Below are 25959 nucleotides of genomic sequence, written 5' to 3'. Positions count from 1 at the left end.
TCTTAAATTTTATATGTTTATTTGTAAATCACATAAACTAGATCGCTCACAAATTTAATGTTTTAATGTTATTTTGTTTAGATTCCCGACATCCTGACAGTTCAGTTCATATCACTTCCTAGTTTTGTGTACAAAATATTCAAGGGGTGAAAATTTTGCCTCTGAACTCAGTCACCAGAAAGTGGTTGGGAGAACAATGAAACATACATCCATCTATCTATCTATCTATCTATCTATCCTTTATTTCTAAAGTCTAAAACATCCAGTATTACATGAAAACAGCTTGTGGGACGTCATCTTTAAAAACCTGTCGCTATTCTCTAACCACAACAAGAGTTTGTGGCTTGATGGAAAGCTCTTGCTTCCTGTCACTGAGGTTTCTGACTATTTATTTTTTCCTGTTGATAAAGTTCCAGTGTGTGGGTTTGTGTGTGTTTGGGTGGGTGGCTGATGGGTATAAGTTCAGTGCCTTCAAGTTCTGGGTCTTCAGAAAAAAGAGCTATGCTGATCTGTCTTGATGGAAATGTTCAATTTATTTCTAAAATAGAAAGTAAGTAGTAATGTATACAGTGGATATAAATAGCAAATAATCACGTCTATAAATAAAATAATTTATTTAATGCCATTTAATGCCAGACTCCTTTACATTACAAGTAGCCAATAATAAATGAAAAACAGACAATAAACAAAAATAGTTGAAAAGTGACCTAATTACATTCGTGTAGATCATGACAGCATCATCATAATCATCAATACATGTAACAGACACAGTAAAAGTGTTTAGATGTTTCACTCAGTAAACGGCAAATGAACAGACACTCGTCACACGTGTGAAAGCCTGAGGAAGGTCCACCTCCCTAAAAATACTAAAAAAACTAAATACTATTTCATTTTCATCTAAATACTAAAAAACTCAGACACCAAAAGCAAAAGTAAACAAAAAGAATAACACATACATAATACATATTTTATATAACACATCAAACTTATCAACAAAAAGGGGAAAAGTTCTCCTGAAAAGCAGCAGAAAAAATGTGCTTGAAAGAGCAGTGGAGAATTACTGCTGATGGAGATTAAAAAAAAAAAAACTTTTTTCACATTGCACTTAACAAAAATAAGAACATTCTAAACCCTGCTCTTAATCCCAGGTCAAGGAAGGTTTCACACATGTAATGTAGATCCAGGGTTATGAAACTCTGCTCTAAAGCTTTTACAGTGTTAACTCCACACTGTGGTGTCAGACGTGTACAGTGTGAAACCATACGCTGGTAGAACGTTACTTTTAGCTGGTTGCTAAGTAACAGACACCCAATCAGAAACTGATCAGCGTGTGAAAACCTGATATCAGGAGAAAACCAGGACGTAGAGCCGCATAACAAAATCGGCTCGGTAGAGAGAGTCGGGAGATAAAACAACGAACCTCACGGAAACGTGTGCTGTAGCGAGGGAGAAATCCGTCACGCTGAAACATTAACGGAATTTTTTTGTATAACTGAACGGCTGGTCGACTACACGACAAACTTTAAACTGCAAAAAAAATTAAAAAAGACAGAAAGCTGTGAATGATAATACCTTCTAGGGTGCAGGAGGAAATACCTGAACTTTTTTCCTCACTGATGTGAAAGTGCGAGACAAACCAAATTTATTAAAAGTTGTCGCATGCTGGATTTATCCATTTAGAGTTGTTTATGGTGCAAATATGTAAATAAGTATGTTTAGGAATGTAGAGTAAACAGAAACGTCTGATTATGAAGAGCCAGGATTCATTGTTAACCCCGAGTAAATATGAGCAGCAGCTATGACACTGGAATCTCTTTCCATCGAAATGAAACAATGTGCAAAAGACGTGAACAATAAATGATACCGAGCATCAAGAACAAATCCCTTTTACTTTTATAAAAGATAACGTATTATAACAAATGCATTAACATAAGCATGTAACTGGAACCAAACTCCATTTGACCAATCAGAACAGAGCTATGTAAAAGTGCTATAAAGAATAAATAAAAATAAATATTTTTTTAACTTCGCAGGGTAGATCAACATGATCTCAACCCAAACTCACAGACGAGTCACAATCGACCCAAAACCCTGCGTAAAGCGGCTCTGAGAACGTGGTGTGGTAAGTGTGTAGGTGTGTGAGTATGTGTGTGTCAGGACAGATGCTGTAGAAAGACAGAGAACCCTCCAGTGAGTCCAGATACACTCCTACCCTGTTAGAGCAGTACGGCGGTGTCGGGATGTCCGACCTCGTCTTGTTGTGCCAGGCGGTGTAGCTGTTGCTCGAGCAATCCAGCTTCCAGGATTTCTTGGTGGTTCCGAACACGCATTTGCCGCTGCGTCCTTTCCGGCATATTCCTTTATAACTCATGGAGATCACAGCTTCCCCGCCAGACCACTGCGCCTCCCAGTAACAGCGTCCACACAGACTCTGTTGACACATCACCTGCTTAAAGTCTTCAAACCGCTCGGGATGGTCGGGGTACGGCTGGTTGTCTTTAACATGGGTCACCTTTCTGTTCCCCTCAGATAGAGCGAGACGAGTGTGTGCCGTGTTTGGGTCCAGCGTGAGCTCGCAGGCATCTGCTCATGAGGAGAGAGATTAGACTGGATTTCGTCTACAACACAAATTGTGTGTGTGTGTGTGTGTGTGTGTGTGTGTGTGTGTGAACTTACATTTTCTTAGACCAGGTGTGAGCCAAATCTCGCCTGCATGCTCCAACCTAAACAAGACACACACATACTGTGTAATACACAATACACACTACAGCCCCACACCTCAAGCACTAACCAAATATAAAAATTTTGTCTCTTTTAGTTATTATTATTATTTTATTTTTTTATTAAATCTGCAAAAAAGCCCTAAACTATCAGATATTTCTATGTTTGTGGGGACGGTTGGTCCCTATAAACATATTGAAAACAATCTCTCATACACACAATACCTGAGAGTCTGCAGGCTGCAGTCTGGATCTTTCAGTCTTGCAGACAGCATCTTCACTCCCGAGTCTCCTGGATGGTTGTAGCTCAGGTCCAGCTCTCTCAGCAGTGACAGGTTCGAACTCAGGGCTGAAGCCAGAGAAGCGCAGCCTTCACTCGAGATTAAACATCCAGACAGTCTGCAGGGAGAAAGTGAAAAATCACAGGCGTATAAAATGTGTAAGAGGCATTTACAAAAGCAGACGTAAACACCAGTTTAAATTTGCATTAAAATAAAGCTGTGATCTGCAGACCAGTCTCTACTGTCTGACCTTCTGACCAATCAGATTCAAGAATTCATTCAGGAAGCTTAAAAGCTCACCGCAGTATCTCCAGAGCACAGTGAGAGCTCTTCAGTCCGTCAGCGAGCATCTTCACTCCTGAGTCCTGCAGGTCGTTGTTACTGAGGTCCAGTTCTCTCAGAGCCGAGTGCGGCTGCATGACAGCTGATGCCAGATGTTCACAAGCCTTTTCTCCAAGATTACAAATAGCTAGTCTAAAGTAGAGAGACAAAAAGTTTAGGACAGAATGCAACAAATCAGCATTTCTAATTATTAATTGAACCTTCTTATGTCTCTAGGCATGAAATAATCTTATTGTATTAACAGATAATTTACTTATTTACTTCTAGAAAAAAGCTGTTACTATAGAAATGCGGTGTTACTTTTTTATAATCACACCCTCCAGTGTCACCCATATGAGGATGGGTTCCCCTTTGAGTCTGGTTCTCTCAAGGTTTCTTCCTTTACCATCTAAGGGAGTTTTTCCTTGCCACTGCTGCTTGAGTCACCTCAGACTTGCTCATCGGGGATAAATACATACACATTGTGAACTAAATATATCTAATATTAATATTGAATTTTGTATTCTATTAATCTTTATATTATTCTTTATATTATACAATTCTGTTTATGTTCTGTAAAGCTGCTTTGAGACAATGTCAATTGTAAAACGTGCTATACAAATAAACTTGAATTGAATTGAATACTATAGAAATGGGGTGTTATAGAAATAGGGTGTTATTATAGAAATAGGGTGTTACTATAGAAACTGGGTGTTACTATAGAAACAGGGTGTTATTATAGAAACAGTGTTACTATAGAAACGGGGTGTTACTATAGAAATGGGGTGTTACTATAGAAATGGGGTGTTACTATAGAAACTGGGTGTTACTATAGAAACAGGGTGTTATTATAGAAACAGTGTTACTATATAAACGGGGTGTTACTACAGAAACAGGGTGTTACTATAGATACAGGGTGTTACTATAGAAACAGGGTGTTACTATAGAAACAGGGTGTTACTATAGAAATAGGGTGTTACTATAGAAATGGGGTGTTACTATAGAAATGGGGTGTTACTATAGAAACAGGGTGTTATTATAGAAACAGGGTGTTACTATAGAAACAGGGTGTTATTATAGAAACAGGGTGTTACTATAGAAATGGGGTGTTACTAGAGAAACAGGGTGTTACTAGAGAAATGGGGTGTTACTATAGAAACAGGGTGTTACTATAGAAATGGGGTGTTACTATAGAAATAGGGTGTTACTAGAGAAACAGGGTGTTACTAGAGAAATGGGGTGTTACTATAGAAACAGGGTGTTACTATAGAAACGGGGTGTTACTATAGAAATGGGGTATTACTATAGAAACAGGGTGTTACTATAGAAACAGGGTGTTAATATAGAAAAAAGCTGTTACTATAGATATGATGTGTTACTATAGAGACAAGCTGTTACTATAGAAACCTCTCTTGGAAATACAAATACAAATTTCTTATATGGAAAATTATTCAGCACCTTCTAACCAATCAGCTGTAAGAATTCAACAGTGTTGGGGTATAAACATGTACAGTTGACATACACAAACACACTGAATATGATGTAGCTAACGTTTGCTGTGCTTTCCCAAGTTAATATTTCTATAATGATTTGCAGTGAGCTCACCGCAGTATCTCCAGTTTACAGTGAGAGCTCTTCAGTCCATCAGCGAGCAGCTTCACTCCTGAGTCCTGCAGGTTGTTGTTACTGAGGTCCAGTTCTCTCAGGGGGGACTTTTCTAACTGCAGAGCTGAAGTGAAGGTTTCACAGGAACTCGAGGTGAGATAACAGCCTGCTAGTCTGAAACAAACAAACAAATATGGAATACAGTATTGTTAAAAACTGCATGGAGTCACATGTGAGTCACTGGAGATATATTTATATTGCTATTTCTGTGATGGACAATGCCTACTTCTGCTTTAAGACTTCTGCATATCAGACTATGCTGGACAGTCCCACAGGGACACCATAAAGTTTCTTCCCCAAATGATAGTATAAAATCTATAGAGGCTATTGAGAATTTCTAAACAATAATATTCAGTAAATATATGAGTTTGGTCCTAAAACTATCCGTTCTATAACGTATTATTGAACTGAACTATTACCGAGCCTTTCTGCAGTTGCTCACAGCAGAAATCAGCCTCCTACATCCCTCCTCTGACACGTTGTATTTCTTCACGTCCAGCTCCTCCAGGACGTGGTCTGAGACCTGCAACATGTATGCGATTGCCGTGCAGTGTGCGGCCGAGAGCTTCTTCTCTGACCACTTCTCCGTCTTTAGAAACTCCTGAATCTCTTCAGAGAGAGACTGATCTTTCATTTCAGTGAGACACAGGAACAAGTTGATTGATCTGTCACTTGGAAGGTCCTCGGTTTGAATCTGCCATTTGATGTACTTGGTTATACTCTGGATGTTCTCCGAGCTGCTGTGAGTGTGGGTCAGTAGGCCTCGTAGAAGTCTCTGATTGCTCTCCAGCGAGATGCCAAGCAGGAAACGGAGGAAAAGGTCTAAATGTCCGTTGTCAGTGTGTAAGGCTTTATCGACTGCTACCTGCAACAAGTCGTCCAAAGGAACGTCAACAGATCTTTCTTGGTATGGCGCCATGAAATGACGCAATGACTCCATGCTCTTGGACAGATAGCAGTAAAACACGTAGAGAGCAGCGAAAAACTCCTGAAAGCTCAGATGCACGAAGCAGAAGACCTTCTTCTGGAACAGCACAGATTCCTCTTTGAAGATCTCAGTGCAAATCCCGGAGTGTATCAAGGCCTCAGTAAGATCGATCCCACACTCCGTCAGGTCTTCTTCATAAAACATCACGTTGCCCTTCATCAGCTGCTCAAAAGCCAAGTGTGCTAGTTTTAAAATTATGGCTCTGTTTGTTTCCAGAAGTTTCTTTGGATCTCTTTCATCCTTTTCTTCATACTTTTCGTTCTTCATGTTCATCTGAATGAGCAGGAAGTGCACGTATATCTCAGAGAGCGTTTTAGGAACTTCTGTGTGATTATTTTCTTTCATAATTTGCTGTAGCACTGTGGCTAATATCCAACAAAACACTGGGATGTGGCACATGATATAAAGACTCCTGGTCTTTTTAATGTGTGAAATTATATTCTCTGCGTTTTCGCGCTCGGCGATTTTCTTCCTGAAATACTCCTCCCTTTGTGTGTCACTAAACCCCTGTATTTCCGTCACGCGATCGATGCACGTTCGAGGGATCTGACTGACCGCCGCAGGTCTGGAGGTTATCCAGATGAGAGCAGAGGGAAGCAGGTCACCTTTAATGAGGTTTGATATCAGGGTGCTCACTGATGATGTCATTGTGACATCAGATACTTTCGTATGGTTTAAGAAGTCCAGCGGGAGCCTGCTTTCGTCCAGGCCGTCGAATACGAAGACGATTTTACACACCTCGTACAAGTGCGTGTCCAAGACCTTTAGCTCGGGATGGAAGTCGCACAAGAGTTTGTGAAGACTGTAGCATTCGTCTTTAATCAAATTCAACTCTCGGAAAGGAAGCACAAACATGAAATCGATGTCTGGGTTTGCTTTTTCTTCTGCCCAGTCCAGGATGAATTTTTGAACTGACACGGTTTTCCCAATTCCAGCAATTCCTTTAGTTAACACAGTTCTGAGCTTCTGTATTCCTGCGCCGCTTCTATCCGTAACATTTCCTCCGCTGAGGTCCTGAATGTGGTTAAATATGTCTAAGCAGTTGATTGGCGTGTCATGGAAGTGCTGTTTTCTGGACCTTTTCTCTATCTGTAAAACTTCGTGTTCATTATTTACTCCTTCACTCTCTCCCTCTATGATGTAGAGCTGGGTGTATATAGAGTTCAGAGGGGTTTTATATCTGGGCATTTTGATTCCTTCGAATAAACTCTGGTTCCTGTTGCGCATGCTGGTTTTGTGACTCTTTACGACTCTGGATAGAAGGTCGTTCACCGGTTGGGAAGAATGTAGCAGGAAGTCTGTGGTTATCTGCATCAGTGTGGGTTCCTGCAGAGCTTCTGCTTGAAGTTTTTGTCTAATGAAGATTCAACAGAGGAATACAAACATCAGTACACATCTGGATTTTTCCACAACTGTATTTTAGAGCATATTTACAATATAAATTTTAATTTATTTTGAATATTGTAAGTTTTATTCTAAATTTTTATATTTTTGTAAAGCTGCTTTGCGACAACGTCTATTGATAAAAGAGTTATACGCATAAAACTGAACTGGATTGAATAATGTGTATAGTTAAAAGCACCAATGCAAACAGAATAGCATTAAATTGGACCAAACTATGGGAACATCACAGACAAACATTGCCAAAGACATTTTTTTTTTTTTTGCAAAACATTTTGCAACTAAAAACGACTGGTTTGAACTCACCCGCCTTCAGGATCTACATCTTCCCCACTCAGGCTTACAGGCCTCTCAATAGAGCGGGCAGTTTGAGGAGATATGGCACTTTCTGCATTAAATCTGGAAACATCATAGAGATCTTTTTCAAGCCTAATGATAAGCTGTAAAGTAAACTAAGGCTTTGCAGCAGCCTGATTTGATGAGAGACAGAATTAGCTGAATGAGTGAAGAGGAAGTAGTGGATTTTATTTTTCATAAATGAATGAATGAATGAATGAATGAATGAATGAATGAATAAATGAATAAATAAATAAATAAATAAATAAATAAATAAATAAATAAATAAATAAAATAAAATAAAATAAAATAAAATAAAATAAAATAAACTTCATCTTAACCTTCTTACTGTAGTTCATCTCTAACTTGCTAGAAAGTGTGAGATCATCCAGATTTGGACTCACCCGCTTTGAGGGACAGAGTGTTCCATATGCAGGCTTGGAGGCTTCTCTATGGACCAGTCACTCTTCATGGACACGCAGCTGGGTGCCGGAGGTCTGGCATTTTCAGAAGTGGATCTGGAAATATCGCAGACAAAGAACTTTTTCTTACCTATTCAGCATTTTGAAAAGCAGCAACAAAAACATCGACTGCGAAGCAGCTTGATTTCATGAGAAGCTGGAGTCGGATTCTGAGCGAGGGTGAAAAATTGCACTCACCCGCTCTCAGGAACGGCGCCATCTTTATCCAGGCTTGGAGGCTGCTCTATGGAGTGGTCACTCTTCATGGACACGCAGCTGGGAGCTGGAGATTCTGTCATGAACCTGTGTGAAGTTCACCATGACATGATACCATGAATTATTGCTACATTATATTTCTAAAACATACAAACAATTCTTCAACTCACATTTGACGCTAATACATGGCTACTCACTTTGTCTCAGGTGTTCCTTCCACATGATTGCTCCATGGAAGCATCATCATGGAGTTAACCCCATTAAACATCATGATGATGATGCAGCTGATGATTCTGCTGATGATTCCGATGATGCTCTCTGGTCAAAGTGAATGTTACTGTACATCGAACCGCTCAACTGATCCTGCAACGTCAGAACTTGATTAAAAATAATTCCAATAAAACTACACTTCTCAAACATGCATTAAAATGATTGATCTGTATCTCTGGTGTAAAATCATTGAACACAAGGTACATCTTACATACATAGGCTGTAAATGAACCCAGTCTAGTCAAGTTAAGAAGCTTTTATTGTCATTTCGACCATATCTAGCTGACGCAGTACAAAGTGAAACAAGGTTTCCCCAGGACTATGGTGCTACATAAACAACACAGTGTGAAGGACTTGAAAGGTTATTAGTACTTGGACTTGTTCTTGGTGTGCTTGGCAGGGTATATGGTCTTGGCTGAGAGTTTATAAGCATTATGGATGAAGGAAGCCAAGTAGGTCAAAAACGTCTTAGCTTTACATTTACATTTACAGCATTTGGCAGACTTTAAAAAAGGATTTGTTGGTTTTCTATTTTAGTCTTCACCGTCATTTAGACTCAATTATGATTTAATCTTGAGTCCCTTATGACTTGGTCCTGGTTCGATCTTGACATTGTGGTCCTAATTACAGTCATAGTCTCTACAACAGCGATGTACAATCTTATCCACAAAGGGCCGGTGTGGTGTAGGTGCAGGTTTTCATTACAACTAAGCAGAAGCCACACCTGATTCCACCTGTTTAATCAGTTGTTCTTGGCTTTTAGTAGACTCTGGTGTGCCTTCTGCTTGATTGGAATGAACCAACACCGGCCCTTTCCGAATAAGATTGGACACCGCCTCTCTACAATACTGTACATCAGTCCAATTCTGACTGGGGCTGATCTGGATTCAACACATTTACCAGGAAATATAACCCTTCCTTACTAGCAAACGTGTTTCATGATGATATTTTCAATCAGTTGAAACAAATGAATGATTTTTTTGATATGCGAGTCTGATATAAAATGAGTCAGGACTCTGTTGGCTTTCAGTGTGAGCTGTGTGTTTTTCATTCTGTTGATAAACCTACATAGCATTTTAGTGGTTTAAGACAGCACCTTCAAATTTGACAAGATTATGAACAAGCACTTGGGGCATCTCAGAGATATAACAGGTTTGATATCACTGTTTACTTTGAACATACAAACATTTGTGTGAAAAGTTCCACATTTGTGTTCAGAGTCTTTAATTTTGTGACAGGAGGAAAATGCTTTTTTTATGCTACTCATGCTAGAGATGCACAACTAGGTGCTGGCATGCTGCACTTTCAGTTCCCTAAGGCTTACCCCACCATCATCTCTGTGACATTTAATACATCATGTGTTGGGCTTAGTAATTCAGATGGTAAGTTGCATCACTTTATCATTTGGACCTTAGTTCAAGCTACGAAGTGCTTGAACTATGATCGAAGCATAAAAACTAAGCATCTATAGAAACTTCTGGTATATTTGCAAAACCAAAAAGGAGGCCCGTAACACTTTATATACAAAACATACTTCCACTCAGGGAAAATATTCTAATAATCAGCCATGTATTCACACTTTTTATGTGGCATAGCGTTAGGGATCCAAGCATTCTGGGATCTCCATTTATTTATTATCATTAACCTCAGGGTCACAGTGGGTACTTATATATTACAAGGTAGGAAAATACACTCACATTTGCCCCAGGGGAAAACCTCACATGAACACAAGAACATTTAAAAACGTTCTCAAGATCAAATCTGAGAAATCTCCATAGAGGGCACCTGAAGATACCATAGCATGAAGTCAATGTATTGTAATTTAATCTATCATTAATGCACACAGCATTTCAATGTCCAGTCCCAGGTTTTGTAGTCATTTAGTCTTCTAGTTGCACTGATTTTTAGTCATTTAGCCGTCTAGTTGTACTAAAACAGTGACTTTGTCTACCAAACAAAGTGTGCAGATGTGCACTCGTCTATGACTGACTAAAGTTGCTTGCTAAAGATCTGACTCCATGTTACATTCTCCCAAGCCTATCACATCTCAATGCACACAATACAGTATATGTAGTTCCACTTGAAAATATGTCACTTGCAGAAGGAAATATGCATTCAAATGTACATTCCTTATGAACAATATAAAAACAGATACAAAAGTATATAAATGAGGATATAGACAAAAAAACTAGAAATTTAATATCCTTCCATCTATCTATTTTCTGTAGCACTTTTCCTACACAGTGTCATGATGGAGCCTGGAGTCTATCCCAGAGGACTCAGGGCACAAGGCAGGGGACTGCCTAAACAAGGCAAACACCCATCACAGGACATAATCTCTCTCTCTCTCACTCACACACACACACACACACACACACACACACACACACAACACAACAATTTAGAGACCACAATCAGCCAGCGACACATGCCTTTTGACTGAAGTAGAAAACCAGAGTACCCAGAGGAAACCCCAGAAGCACTTTGAGAACATACACGCTCCACATACACAGGGTGGATTCAGGAACTGAATCTTGGACCACTGAGGTCCACTAAACCACCATGCACTGGTAAACTTAATATTTTACACACTGAACCAAAGAGATCATTAATTAATGGAACGGAATGACTTGACAGAATGACTTGGTTTTTTCATTTTAATATGGATTTTTGCTATTATGGATAAATGATGGCTAGTGTCCAAATGACTTGCTTATTATCCAATGAAACGAACAAAAAACTCACAAATGTTCTGTCATCTAATGTCATCAGGCTTCATCGTCTTGTTTCGTGCACCTTCTCTCAAAAGTAACCACCAAAGTTTAGAGTCCACTTGATGGCTCACCCTATATATAGAGAGGCTCATGCTGCATTTTCAGTTAAATCCTGTGACATTAATCCATAAAGTCATATGATTTTAGTCATACAGTCTTAATGTAATGATAACTTCCTCCTGAAAACTGCAGTGAAGTATAAATAAAGAAATGAAAAAAAAAAAAAAACATGCCTTACATTCCCTACTTTCTCCCCGGAAGATTTTGTTCTTCTTTTTTATTATGCAACACTATTAAACGTTTAAGGGAAAAAAAAATCCCTTACCACGCTCGAAAGCCAACAAGTAAAAAAATCATAGAAAATCTGTAAATAAAAGTTCTTGGTGGTTTCACATAGAACTTTTAGTTTAGATAACATTTACATTCATTCTGGAGCTTTTATCCAAAGTGATTAACAAATGCAGAATTTGAGAATAATTTGAGAAAATACAAAATAAGACACCCATTTGTCTGCTGATGACAATGAAAGATAAACAGATATTCCAGTTTGTTTGCATTCCATTGTTCAGTTACATCATATACTGTAGATAGCAATGATGCAATAATTTTTGAGTTTTACTCGTTCAACAGGTTTGCAGCGTTATCATCGAAACCAGCATTCCACGAATCTGCATGAAACTAAAAGATAAGCATCAGTCAACACTTCAGACGTTTCATCCCCCAATTAAAACGCAAATATCATGAAAATATTTACTGCTAAACACGTACTCAATGAGCAAAAATATGTGCACCCCTGACCATCACCGACATATGTGCTTCTTCGCTGAAGCTGGGAAGAACACACTTAAATGTTCTTTTATGGTTATCTTTTAATCTTTATGGAATTTTATTAAATCGGGAATTTTAATGCAGAGCTCTGTGCAAATTTACTGCACAGAGCCCTGACGCTGACTCCACTGAATACCTTTGGGATGAACTGGAGCTTCCTCAATGATCAGAAATCCCCACAGCTTCACTCCAACATCTACTTTGGAAACCTTCAGAGGAGAAGAGGAGAGGAGAGGAGAGGAAAGGAGAAAGGAGAGAAGAGAAGAAAGGAGAGAAGAGAAGAAAGGAGAGAAGAGAGGAGAAGAGAAGAGAAGAAAGGAGAGAAGAGAAGAGAAGAAAGGAGAGAAAAGAAGAGAAAAGAAGAGAAAAGGAGAGAAAAGGAGAGAAGAGAAGAAAGGAGAGAAGAGAGAAGAAGAGAAGAAAGGAGAGAAAAGAGGAGAAGAGAAGAGAAGAGAAGAAAGGAGAGAAAAGAGAAGAGAAGAAAGGAGAGAAAATGAGAGAAGAGAAGAAAAGAAAGGAGAGAAAAGGAGAGAAGAGAAGAGAAGAGAAGAGAAGAGAAGAGAAGAGAGGAGAAGAAAGGAGAGAAAAGGAGAGAAGAGAAGAAATTAGAGAAAACAAGAGAAGAGAAGAGAAGAGAAGAAAGGAGAGAAAAGGAGAGAAGAGAAGAAGAGTAGAAAGGAGAGAAAAGAAAATAAGAGTAGAAGAGAAGAAAAGAAAGGAGAGAAAAGGAGAGAAGAGAAGAGAAGAGAAGAAAGGAGAGAAAAGGAGAGAAGAGAAGAGAAGAGAAGAGAAGAGAAGAAAGGAGAGAAAACAAGAGAAGAGAAGAAGAGAAGAAAGGAGAGAAAAGAAGAGAAGAGAAGAGAAGAAGAGAAGAAAGGAGAGAAAAGAAGATAAGAGAAGAAGAGAAGAAAAGAAAGGAGAGAAAAGGAGAGAAGAGAAGAGAAGAGAAGAGAAGAAAAGAGAGAAAAGAAGAGAAGAGAAGAAGAGAAGAAAGGAGAGAAAAGAAGAAGAGAAGAGAAGTGAAGATAAGAGAAGAGACGAGATGAGAAGAAAAGAGAGAAAAGAGAGAAGAGAAGAGAAGAGCTTATTATAACAGAGAAGGGAGACTAAATCTGATACAAGCGGTTCAGTAAACACATATGAATGTGACTTCATGTTAAACAGAGAATGAATTTCCTGATATCACAGTTGACATTTTGACCACATACTAAACAGTTATAACAGATAATATTGTATAATCACACTATCTGGTGTCACTCAAATGAGGACATGGTTTGAGTCTGAGTCCTCTCATGGTTTCTACCTCATTCTGTCTAATCACTGTTGCCTCTGGCCTTCTCATTAGGGAGAAACTCGTGTTGAAATGTAATACTTTTGTAAAGCTGCTTTGTGACTTTATCCATTCCTAAAAGTGTGTTACAGAAAAACATCCTGATGTTGAACAATCTCTTTCAACACAAAGTGAACTTTTAAAGGACTTCTGATAAAAAACTGACTCATTAAACTAACATAACTGTATTTGACTTAGTAATGACGGTGGGGGAAATTAGTTTTTAAGTAAAACAATCTAACACAGTAAAACGTCTTAAACCAAGTCTTAAATCATGTCTTCTTTTTCTTGTCCCTCAGTGGGCGAAGCTAATAAACGATTAAAGGAAACTTTAAGAGAAATAAAGGAAATGAAGTTACAGAAACGACAAGATTTTTTCTTTCTAGAAAAAAAAGAAATATGAAGTTTGTTTTTAATTTGACTTAATTAAAGACAAAAACGTGACAAGGTAAAAGTATAATAATAAAAAGTAAAAATAAATAAATAAATAAATAAATAAATAAATAAATAAATAAATAAGAGTATACTACCACTTCTACTACTACTACTAATAAAATCCATAATAATAATAATTAATAAATAAATGAATACTACTACTACTAATTATTATTATTAGTATTATTATTAGTATTATTATTATTATAAGAAGAAAAATTAATAACAATAACAACAATAATAATAGTAATAATTAATAAATAAATAAATACTACTACTAATAATAATAATCATTCATTCATTCATCTTCTACCGCTTATCCGAACTACCTCGGGTCACGGGGAGCCTGTGCCTATCTCAGGCGTCATCGGGCATCAAGGCAGGATACACCCTGGACGGAGTGGCAACCCATCGCAGGGCACACACACACACACACACACACACACACACACACACACACACACTCATTCACTCACACAATCACACACTACGGACAATTTTTCCAGACATGCCAATCAACCTACCATGCATGTCTTTGGACCGGGGCAGGAAACCGGAGTACCCGGAGGAAACCCCCGAGGCACGGGGAGAACATGCAAACTCCACACACACAAGGTGGAGGCGGGAATCGAACCCCAACCCTGGAGGTGTGAGGTGAACGTGCTAACCACTAAGCCACCGTGCCCCCCTAACAATAATAATAATAATAATAATAATAATAATAATAATAATACTACTACAAGGTTAATTAAATTATTTGTATATAAAAGTTACATGTAATTCTCTCACTTATACCGTACACTAAAAGTATGTGAAGAAAAACTACATGCTTTAAACTGTTTAGTAATATTATGTAACATATAACCGGATATTAGTACACATCAGATAACGGAAGTTTATTAAAAGGTTGCCTAGTTACCCACATCGTAAACAAACTCCTCGTCGCATTTCATCTTTTCTTTATTTTCATACTAATCATTTAATGTATTATTTTCATTATTTTCTAATATTGTGGGCAACATTAGCTGAACAAGTGTGTACGAGTCCATAAGAGAAAGGAGGCCATGTGACATGAATAAGGAAATGAGTAAGAAATGAAAAGCTCCTGGTACAAGATGGATCTTACTAAGCAAATAAAAAGAATAAAAGAGAATATGGAGATAAAGTTCAAAGTGTATTGTGTTGACCTTGACAGACACTGTTATTCATTTCATGCATGTTTTGATGTCAGCAATGTTAACACACACACACACACACACACACACACACACAACGCTCTGTTATTTTTCATTTCATGCATGTTTTGATGTCAGCAATGTTAACACACACACACACACACACACACACACACACAACGCTCTGTTATTTTTCATTTCATGCATGTTTTGATGTCAGCAATGTTAACACACACACACACACACACACACAACGCTGTTATTTTTCATTTCATGCATGTTTTGATGTCAGCACTGTTTACACACACGCACGCACGCACGCACACACACACACACACATAGAAAATAATGATCAATAATGTTTTTACTTCACTCACCCAACGACATTTAAAACGTTTCTGTTGTCTTTTCCTCTTCTGTTAGACAGTTTCGGTTTGACAAAAAAGCAATGGTCCAATCCCAAGCAGGAACGTGTTGACGTCATCAAGGGCGTTCCTACAGGGGGGTAAAACTAGTTTATTTTATTAAAGAACAATGTCAATGTTTGTGTGGAGCTGATAATGAGACTGCAAAATGTATACTAAATATTTCAGCTTGTACTTCACTCTCATTCTGACTAGTTTACTGTCATGTCATACTTTTAGACCTCTTCATATTGAGGAGTAATATTTTAATAAATAAGTATTTTGTAATATTAGGTATTTTGTGTGTGTGTGTGTGTGTGTGTGTGTGTGTGTGTGGAGAGATTATGTAAAGATTAAGAAAAAGAGTATGTTACAGTGCCCCCTGCTGAACACTTTATTAGTGACAAGATAAAATAAGAATAAAAAATAAATCAATCAATCAAATAATAAACAAATGAAACAATTAACAGACATTCATTCATTCATCTTCTAACGCTTATCCGAACTACCTTGGGTCACGGGGAGCCTGTGCCTATCTCAGGCGTCATTGGGCATCAAGGCAGGATACACCCTGGACGGAGTGCCAACCCATCGCAGGGCACACACACACACACTCTCATTCACTCACGCAATCACACACTACGGACAATTTTCCAGAGATGCCAATCAACCTACCATGCATGTCTTTGGACCGGGGGAGGAAACCGGAGTACCCGGAGGAAACCCCCGAGGCACGGGGAGAACATGCAAACTCCCCACACACACGGTGGAGGCGGGAATTCGAACCCCGACCCTGGAGGTGTGAGGCAAACGTGCTAACCACTAAGCTTTACCACTTTAAATATATTTAAGTTATGTAATGCTTAGTATTATTATTTGCTTCATATTTGTAATCTTTGTGATTGATGGATTTGTTATGTGTTTGAATTCTAAAATGTTGTTTTGCTTGATTTAGATACCATACAACTCTGGTCTCATGGTTGCTTGACAATAAAACGTTAAGGAACTGGATTATTTGGAGCTTCTGTTTTAATGGGCACACCATCCTGGTAGCACTTTGCCTGAACTAGCCTCTATCCTTATCAGTAATTTACAACCAGATTAGAAAATTAAAGGTTTTTACTCTACAATTCAGCATGATTTGCTTTTATTCTGAAAAGAATCTGAAAAGTTCTGAAAAGAAAACACATTTACAAAATGAGTAACATTTTAAATTCTCTAAATAATTCTTAATAAACAATGTTTATACGACCCCTGCTGGCCAAACTGATTTATTTATTTATTTTTATTTTTTTTAGCACTCAGAACTGACTAAATCTATTTCTATCGTTTTAATTTGATAGATACATTTAGAGGACATTCATTTACGTTTATCTGCTTTAACTTTAACTCTGGATATTCGGAGATCTTGGTTGTTGCAGCTTTATCAACATCATATGTATAATATTTAATTATAATATTTAATATGTATTACATTTATGGCACTTAGCAGACCCCAGTATCCAGAGTGACTTGCATATTTTTTTAATTTCAATACAACTGAGCGTGTTCTTGCTCAGGGGTCTTGATGCTGTGGCCAAAATGCTTAATGTTGCTGGGGAAAATGTCCTCTACAAAATTGGCAAATGGATTTACACACACACACACACTTTTCTTTCTTTGACACCTTTTGAAATTTTAATTTTGCAAACAATCTCACAAGATCTTGAGACACATGAAGCAAAAGTAAAGCACAGGGCTGACATAGGGCTGTGACACTTACCATAATGTTATAGAGCTCCTCAGCCAGGCTTTTGACAACTTGCCAAATAGGAAAGAGCAAGGGTGTAGATTTGGGTAGGGACATGTCCCTACCAATATCCAGGGAACACTCCCTAGCAATAATTCGACCAAGCCTATATATATATATATATATATATATATATATATATATATATATATATATATATATATATATATATATAATCCACTGATGTCCGTCTGTGTCTTGTGCTTTTTCAATTATTTCATTTAACATTTATCCAGGAATCATTAAATAAGATGAAAAATATTTTACAACAGCGTTCTGTAAAAAATAGCGCAACTTGTGGAACACAAACGGTTAACAGATTTACCCCTGCAATGAATCCTGCCTCGGTAACTCACCTCTCTAAAAGGATTGGCCGCAATATGCAACGTGATTATGCAGGCTACTGGTATGTGAGTAAGAAAGTATTCTTATAACAACAGTTTTATGCACAAAATACGGGGAATGTTGTCCCCACCAATGACAAAATCAAACTTGCGCCATTGGGAAAGAGACTTATAGTTAAGTTACTTGTGGCTGAATTAATATAACAATGATCAATAATTAATAACAATCAAATTCCTGGCCTAGTAGCAGGACCCATACATAGTCTCTGAGAGGGTGGGCACAGTCAACCACCTGCAAAAGCTGGTTAAGCATGCAAATAAAGAGCTTTACCACATAAATTTGCTCAAACAAATGATTGGAACCTGTTGCTGCTACATGTGTGTTCACTACAGATCCCTTCCCCACAGATCCGTGAGCGTGTACCGTGGTCCAGCAGGGGCCCAGTCCTACTCCGACCCAGAAGCAAGACTTAACAGAGTTGGTGGATCAATATGCGTATGTGTTCTTCTCTTCTCCAGGCCTCCACAAGATCAAGACCTCCACTAAGGTGGTGGTAAAGCAGCAGACATACCGGGTCCCCCAAGCCTGCCATCAGGCCGTAGAAGCAGAGGTAGGCCGAATGTTAGAGGAAGACATCATCAAGCAGTCTGCCAGCACCAGGTCAAGCCCCATCGTGCCTAGCCTAAGCCTGACGGAAGCCTGCACCTATGTAATGACTTCCAAATTCCAACCAAAAAGCAGATACATGCCTTTTTAAGGCTAGCTGGATACTACATAAGATTTGTGCCTAACTTCTCTTCTATAGCTTACCCCACCTCATACCTCACAAAAAAAGGACAACCAGGTGCAATTGATGGAGGAGACAGAACAGGCCTTCCAACAGCTGGAAAAAGCCCTCACAGGGAGCCTAGTTCTCCAAAACCCAGATTTCAGCCTCCCCATCCTGGACAGCTGGAGACCACATGGTGCAGCACTTTCACAGTGGTAAGGGGTCTTGGGCAGCAGAATACAATGCATGTTCTCTGCTCTCCCACACAGGGAAACCAGTGAGGAAGAAGAGGAAGCCTCCCTGAACCTGCTGCACGCTGACAGTCTTCGGCCTTCAACATCGCTGCCAAAAAGGACAAAGTCACCTTGCATTGATGGTGTTGAGCTTTCATCCCTTTGTTGCTACCATTGACTTCTCTTGTGTTTGTGTTCAGCCCCTCACAGCTCTGAGTAGACACAATGCTCACACGTGTACACACACACACACACACACACACTCACACACACACACGCACACTGTGTGCTCTAACATGTTTTCTCATTGTTTCTTTCACACTTTCTGAGTCAACATTTTTGCCGATGTGGCATTGAACATGTATTTTGGCTGAGAAAATATACAGTATCAATGCTGTACTTCTTTATGCATTAATCTAGGACAGTCTATGTTTTTTCTTACTAATCAATGATTGATTTTGCTTTTTCTTTTCAAAATGTGCAGTATGCAGTATTCTATCATCTCTACACTACCTGTTAAGTTTAGAATTGATTACAAACTGCTGCTACTTACATACAAGGCTCTTGATGGTTTAGCTCCCATGTATCTAACTAGTCTTCTAACACGTTACAATCCTTCACGCTCTGCCCCTTTTCCACCGAGGCAGTTTGAGTGCTGGTTCGGAGCCTAATTTAGAACCAGTTCTTTCTTTTTCGACAGCCAAAGCACCGGCTCTGAACCAGGAAAAGTGGTTCTTAAGTAGCACCAAAACTTTGCTGGTCTAGACTTAAGAACCGCTTGTGTCAGGGGCTGTGGGCGGGGCTACAGTTAGTGCATTTGTTAATGTACCTTAAGTATACTAATGTTTAATACACTTTTACTTTACCGCGATATGATACATTATCAGCACACATGATAGTAAGTAGCTACATGCTAAGGCTAACTTTTTTTCTGTGTTAACGATAAAATAACGTTACGTACTTTATCGATTACAACCTCCGTTTATACAGATTACATGGAGCTGCACGTAAACGTTTTTTTCGCCGCGTTAATGTAGGTTCACAAAGCCATGAGCATTAACAGTAAAGCAACATCCGCCATTGTTGATGTGTTTGTGTTTGCCGCTGCTGCGCTAAAGTTGCTGGGACACGTGACACGTATAAAGTGACGTCACACTCGGCTCTTGATGCTCTCTAGCCGGTGGAAAGACAAACCGGTTCTTAGAAGGTTCGCCAGTGGAACCAACTTTGAACCAGCACCAGTGCTAGCTCTGAACCAGCACCCGGTTCTTTCCGGTGGATCGATCACAAGACTCAGGACCTCTGGTAGTTCCCAGAATATCTAAGTCTACTGAAGGCGGTAGAGCTTTTTCTTATTTAGCTCCCAAACTTTGGAATAGTCTTCCTGATAGTGTTCGGGGCTCAGACACACTTTCCCAGTTTAACTCTTAATTAACCTTGCATTAAGGGCCTTGCTCAGGGGCCCATCAGTGGCAGCTTGGTTGGCCTTGGGATTTGAACCCATGACCTTCCGGTTAAAACCACCTTAACCACTGAGCCACCACATCCCTAAATTACTTTAAGTACACATAATCCCTGTTTTGATCCTTCTCCATTTTAGTTAATCTTGGCTATTTTCACCTTTAACTCTTTTATATTTCTGTTTATTAGCTTAAAGATTCTAGGTCAAACTGAACCAGTAATTTTGTGCATTTAAACCTACTGTATATTGGCTAAGAAAATATATCAATGTCGTAACTCTTTACATATTAATCTGTGTGAGTCTATGTTTGTTTTTTACTGGTGGCTGCCTAATGTATTTATTTGTTGCACTGTGATAATAAATAATGCTTCTGTTGACACACACTTGACTTCTTTAGTGTCTGTGTTCAGCACACACACACACACACACACACACACACACACACACACACACACAAATTCACACCCACAAACTTGCACAAATGCAAGTGCTTTTTTCAGTTTTCACACCTTCTGAAAAATGAGACAAAATTTTGACACCATCTTTTCTGCTCAAATGTAAAGCTTCAATAGTAAATCTTAAAAGATAAAAAGCAAAAGTAAAGAATAACTTTGGAAATCCAAATTTGTGAAATGTTTCTTTTTATCAGCTCAAAGATCGTAAGTCAAACTGACATAAAAACAAAGAGTCAATGTAAGTTTGTGGATGTGACGTTTAAACGTATGCTAGTGAGCAGAACATAATTACTTTATGTATTATGAGTTCTAGGCTTTTTCTTACTGATAAATCCCTCCAGGATTTTAGAGTTTTTTTTTTTTTTTTTTTTTTTTTTTTGCTTTTTGTCTCATAAGATCATCTGTTAAAGCTTTACATTAAGGTTAAAAATCTACTATGGGTCTAAGAGTGTTTGAGTGAGTGATTGAGTAGATTGTGTAGTTCTACTGTATTAAATATTCAGTGTAAATTATTTGGTTCAAACACAGTTTCAAACTACGACAAAAAGGTATCAATATTAAATAATAATCACATTTTAATTCAAGTAAAATAGACTTTCTCACACTAGAAGCACCAGATATAAGCTGTATCTACAGTCTAATACAAGCTCTGAAGATTTTTCCCATTTGAACCAATATATAAGTAAATATATCTGAGTGCTGTTTTATTAACAAATAACACAAATGTCTGATTTTGCAGCGTTTTTTTTTTTCAATTTGCAGAGTGTAAAGTTTAGTGCTATTTTGTGTCCTCTAAAACATTTTAGAGGGGAAGTCATGGCCTAATGGTTAGAGAGTTTGACTCCTAACCCTAAGGTTGTGGGTTCGAGTCTCGGGCCGGCAATACCACAACTGAGGTGCCCTTGAGCAAGGCACCAAATCCCCCCAACTGCTCCCCGGGCGCCACAGCATAAATGGCTGCCCACTGCTCCGGGTGTGTGTTCACGGTGTGTGTGTTCACTGATGTGTGTGTGCACTTTGGATGGGTTAAATGCAGAGAACGAATTCTGAGTATGGGTCACCATACTTAGCTGTATGTCATGTCACGTCACGTCACTTTAAAATTGGCAAGTGGTTTCACACACACACACACACACACACACTGTGCACACTAACATGTTTTCTTATTAAGTTTCTTTCACACTTTTGAATTTCAGAGTCAAACATTTTTGCCGATGTGGCATTGAACATGTATTTTGGCTGAGAAAATATACAGTATCAATGCTGTACTTTTTTATGCATTAATCTGAGATAGTCTATGTTTTTGCTTACTAGTCAGTTCCTTCAGGATTTCACGGATTTCTTTTTTATGTTATGGCCAAAAAAATAAAACAGACACAATTATAATGTTCTCCTCTAGTTTCATACAGAACTACATACTGTATACACATGTTCATCACATCCTACACTGTGACCCTGCCAGGTAGTACATTATTATTGTGGCAGATACCTCAGAAATAGGGCTTATGGCTGTGCTTTGGGAGGAAGATGGACCCTGTGGCTTTTTGTCCTCCTGCAAGGTGACCCCAAGAAGAGCAAAACTACAATATCTGTGATTGGGAAATTTTGGCAGTCAAACCTGAGTTAAATGTATTTGCATTTATTCTTATTATTTACCTTAATCCAATTTCAATAATTCAGGTTTGTAAATCATCACTGTTGTCTTTCTGTCTTCCTTTGAAAATCACACCTTGTCTTTTGAGGAGAAAACAACTCCATTTATGGTAAATAAAAAGGGAAGTAGTTGAGTATAAATAGTGATGAGTTGAAGGTCTGACACACTGTTGGTTTGAGCACCTCCTCGTTATATATTTAAGAAGCCTTGGGCGCATCAGATCTGTGAGTATTATGATCGTACTGGAAATGTTATATTACTTCCATCACAGTTTGTTTAGATATAATTATATTATCTGATCTTCAAGCATACTGTACATTTACTTAAGACATAATACTGTATTATTTATGATATTATGAGAACATTATTCACTATGTTACTGGAATAATTCAAGCTAGAAAATGTGTTATCAAACCATGTGAGGTTGTTTCTGAGGTTTTCAATATTGTACATGTTGATATGATGCATTGTGTTATCAGAAAGAAAGGCAGAAAACTTTTTCTCTTCAGGCAGTTGAGTTGCGTGCGCATTGAAGCATTGTTCATACCAAACTTTCACACAATGGTTTTCACAACTCAGATGCAAACACAAACCTAAGCACTATTCAGACTGTAGTGGAGATGTTTCAAGAGGTTTGGAGTTTACGTAAAGAACAGAGACATGCCTCCTTTTTTTTCTGTGTGAGAAAGATATACAAAAAATGCACTAGGACTACTCAATAATCTCCACACTGATAAATTCAGTTGATGTCTCACTCATTAGTAGAATAGTCCTTTGTATACAATTTGTATATATTCTCTATATATGCTTTTTATTTTAGATTAACAATGAGGCAAGCTGTTTTCATCCTCACCACCACTGCCATCATCATCGTCATCATCAACACTGGAGCAGTTTTGTCCAACCGGGTGGGTTTCTTTTTCAGGTTCTGCACTGAGTAGACATTTTCTTATCAGTAATTTTCTTATATTGTTTTTCCCTTTTCTAATTTTATAGAAACAAAACCCTGCTTATAAGCTGGACATGGCAAAGGATTCTGTTGATGACCAATTTATAGGCTGCGCTGAAGAAACCAACAAACTGATAATAGACAAGGTCCTAGGAGAAGAGTTAAATAAAGATGCAGAGTTTAAAAAACTTTGGAATAAATACTCAAACAGTACTGATAATTTTACAAGAATAATAAAGGTCTACACCCATCCAGGAGTTCTTTATTCAAAATTCAATGCTGCTGCCAGATCAGGAAAAAAATATTACCCCAAAACATTCAACTACACAGCCTTTCATTTCTTGCTAACACGTGCCGTACAAATTTATAAAGTGCTGAGCTGTGTTAATGTTTTCCGTAGAACCAATGTTAGTTTTGAGATACCCAAGATAAATGCTGCAATGCGATTTGGCGGGTTTGCATCGACTTCATTTAAGAAGGACTTGAAAATTTTTGGCAATAAATCCTGTTTTGAGATTAACACGTGCTTTGGTGCAAACATAACCAACATTTCTCGTTTACCTGATGAGGAAGAGGTTCTAGTCCCACCTTATGAAATGTTTACTATCACAAACATTACACGTGAAAAAAACTACATGAACTGCGAAGTCCTTTACACTCTAAAGAGTGCGGGAAATTTTAGCTATATGAACTGCGAGCTGCTTAAACACCAACCCCGCCCACATTACTCCCCACATTACCCCCCACATAGAAACATAGGGTAATGTGTTGATGTCAATGGGTTAATGTTTTTATAGCACAACCACTAACATGACTGGATAATTTAAGGGCATGATGCAATGCGTTCTAAGCATGTATTAATATCAATGATATACATTATTTGTTATTACATTATAAAATTGCTTAATAATAATAACAACATTGTAATTTTAACCAATTTGTCTGAGCTTTTGTTTCAATGGAATCTGGCAGCGCTTTTCAGCAAAACAACAACTTACTGTCTGAATGCTTTTCAAATTAAAAGACATCATCTGGACGATATGTTGTGTCTAAAAAAATTGTGTTTTTATTTGTGGCATAAAAAAGTGTTGTTATTATGGTCCCAAGAATATTATATTATATTATATTATATTTATTTATTTATTTATTTATGCAGGGGGCACGGTGGCTTAGTGGTTAGCACGTTCGCCTCACACCTCCAGGGTCGGGGTTCGATTCCCGCCTCCACCTTGTGTGTGTGGAGTTTGGTGCCTCGGGGGTTTCCTCCGGGTACTCCGGTTTCCTCCCCCGGTCCAAAGACATGCATGGTAGGTTGATTGGCATCTCTGGAAAATTGTCCGTAGTGTGTGATTGTGTGAGTGAATGAGAGTGTGTGTGTGCCCTGCGATGGGTTGGCACTCCGTCCAGGGTGTATCCTGCCTTGATGCCCAATGACGCCTGAGATAGTCACAGGCTCCCTGTGACCCGAGGTAGTTCGGATAAGCGGTAGAAGATGAATGAATGAATATTTATTTATGCCACATTTTGTTCCACTGAGAAAACAAACATTCAAACTACTCTGTACATAACTATGAGTTAAGCAATGAAAAGGTTCTGACTCCTGTAGAAAACACAGAAAGCTGATGTTTAAGCAAGGAAATATGGGGTTTAGAGAAAAACAGCAGGGAACACAATGTCTTTACTGTAACTATCTATGAGGCTCATACAATAATCCCTAGGGATCAGTGAAGTGACCTTTAATTAATAAATAGTCTATAAACTCAGATATTTTGTGTCAGTTTGATTGATTAAAATGAAAAAGCTTTAGGGATTTTTTTATTGATGTTTCTAAACTAATTGGAACACAGTGATCATTATTTAGATGACATAATCATTTGGTTTCCTCTTGATCCCCCCATTTGAAATATTAATTCCATATTTCAAAATTTAGTTATTAATTGACCAATTTGCAAGTAGCACCCGGCATGAGCAATACACATGGCAGCATCACACACAGTTTAAAGTCGGATTTTTATGACATTTACGTTTGGATGCCAGACAAACAAAAAAAGTTAACATTATCTACAGTGTAAAGCTTTTGGCTGTTTTATCATTTATTAATTCTATCTATATCTCAATCTATCATGATATCAATCTATGATACCTCAAAAAGATACCACGTGCATGTAAACAGAAAATTCACACTTGATTTTCCATTTTTACACATTTCCTAAAGTCTATACTTAAAAAAGTCTATATTTAACCCTGTAAAACCCAAATATTAAAAAAAAAAAAAAAAAAAAGCAAAAAAATTCTGACCTCTCATACACTGCTCAAAAAAATAAAGGGAACACTTAAACAACACAATGTAACTCCAAGTCAATCACACTTCTGTGAAATCAAACTGCCCATTTAGGAAGGAACACTGATCGACAATCAATTTCACATGCTGTTGTGCAAATGGAATAGACAACAGGTGGAAATTATAGGCAATTAGCAAGACACCCCCAATAAAGGAGTGGTTCTGCAGGTGGTGACCACAGACCACTTCTCAGTTCCTATGCTTTCTGGCTGAAGTTTTGGTCACTTTTGAATGCTGGTGGTGCTTTCACTCTAGTAGTAGCATGAGACATAGTCTACAACCCACACAAGTGGCTCAGGTAGTGCAGCTCATCCAGGATGGCACAGCAGTGCGAGCTGTGGCAAGAAGGTTTGCTGT

At 38.3% G+C, this 25959-nt stretch overlaps 2 protein-coding genes across 3 annotated transcripts; one reads left to right on the top strand and one right to left on the bottom strand.

The window, feature by feature from the left end:
- Positions 1–597: 597 nt before the first annotated feature.
- On the bottom strand, positions 598–15669 carry LOC132862529 (NLR family CARD domain-containing protein 3-like). Of its 2 annotated transcripts, XM_060894600.1 has the most exons (13): positions 15579–15669; positions 12398–12470; positions 11405–12111; positions 8587–8752; positions 8372–8476; positions 8117–8230; positions 7683–7775; positions 5407–7329; positions 4928–5101; positions 3302–3475; positions 2946–3119; positions 2677–2723; positions 598–2583 (listed from the first exon to the last, which is right to left on the bottom strand). In XM_060894600.1, exons 4-13 carry the CDS (start codon positions 8658–8660, stop codon positions 2051–2053), a joined length of 3411 nt encoding a protein of 1136 aa, XP_060750583.1. In that variant the 5' UTR covers positions 8661–8752; positions 11405–12111; positions 12398–12470; positions 15579–15669; the 3' UTR covers positions 598–2050. The 2 variants fall into 2 exon arrangements, with proteins under 2 accessions (XP_060750583.1, XP_060750574.1); XM_060894591.1 differs by lacking the exon at positions 11405–12111.
- A 6706-nt stretch (positions 15670–22375) lies between these two features.
- On the top strand, positions 22376–24302 carry LOC132859003 (NAD(P)(+)--arginine ADP-ribosyltransferase 2-like). Its single transcript, XM_060889550.1, has 3 exons — positions 22376–22536; positions 23133–23220; positions 23309–24302. The coding sequence occupies exons 2-3, from the start codon at positions 23140–23142 to the stop codon at positions 24023–24025; spliced, it is 798 nt and encodes a 265-aa protein (XP_060745533.1). The 5' UTR covers positions 22376–22536; positions 23133–23139; the 3' UTR covers positions 24026–24302.
- The last annotated feature ends 1657 nt before the right edge of the window (positions 24303–25959 follow it).

The sequence above is a fragment of the Tachysurus vachellii genome, chromosome 2 (assembly GCF_030014155.1).
Source record: "Tachysurus vachellii isolate PV-2020 chromosome 2, HZAU_Pvac_v1, whole genome shotgun sequence".
In the NCBI taxonomy this organism is placed as follows: Eukaryota; Metazoa; Chordata; class Actinopteri; order Siluriformes; family Bagridae; genus Tachysurus; species Tachysurus vachellii.
Note: the sequence above shows the minus strand (reverse complement) of the source record. Positions and strands in the feature narration are given on the sequence as shown.

Excerpts from the sequence above, each read along its gene's own strand:
- LOC132859003 (XM_060889550.1), top strand. The coding sequence starts at position 23,140 with ATGAGGCAAGCTGTTTTCATCCTCACCACCACTGCCATCATCATCGTC. Across the intron at positions 23,221-23,308 it reads GAGCAGTTTTGTCCAACCGG|AAACAAAACCCTGCTTATAA; the intron begins GTGGGTTTCTTT and ends CTAATTTTATAG.
- LOC132862529 (XM_060894600.1), bottom strand. The coding sequence starts at position 8,660 with ATGATGTTTAATGGGGTTAACTCCATGATGATGCTTCCATGGAGCAAT. Across the intron at positions 5,102-5,406 it reads AGCAACTGCAGAAAGGCTCG|ACTAGCAGGCTGTTATCTCA; the intron begins GTAATAGTTCAG and ends TGTTTGTTTCAG. Across the intron at positions 2,724-2,945 it reads TGCAGCCTGCAGACTCTCAG|GTTGGAGCATGCAGGCGAGA; the intron begins GTATTGTGTGTA and ends TGTCTTGTTTAG.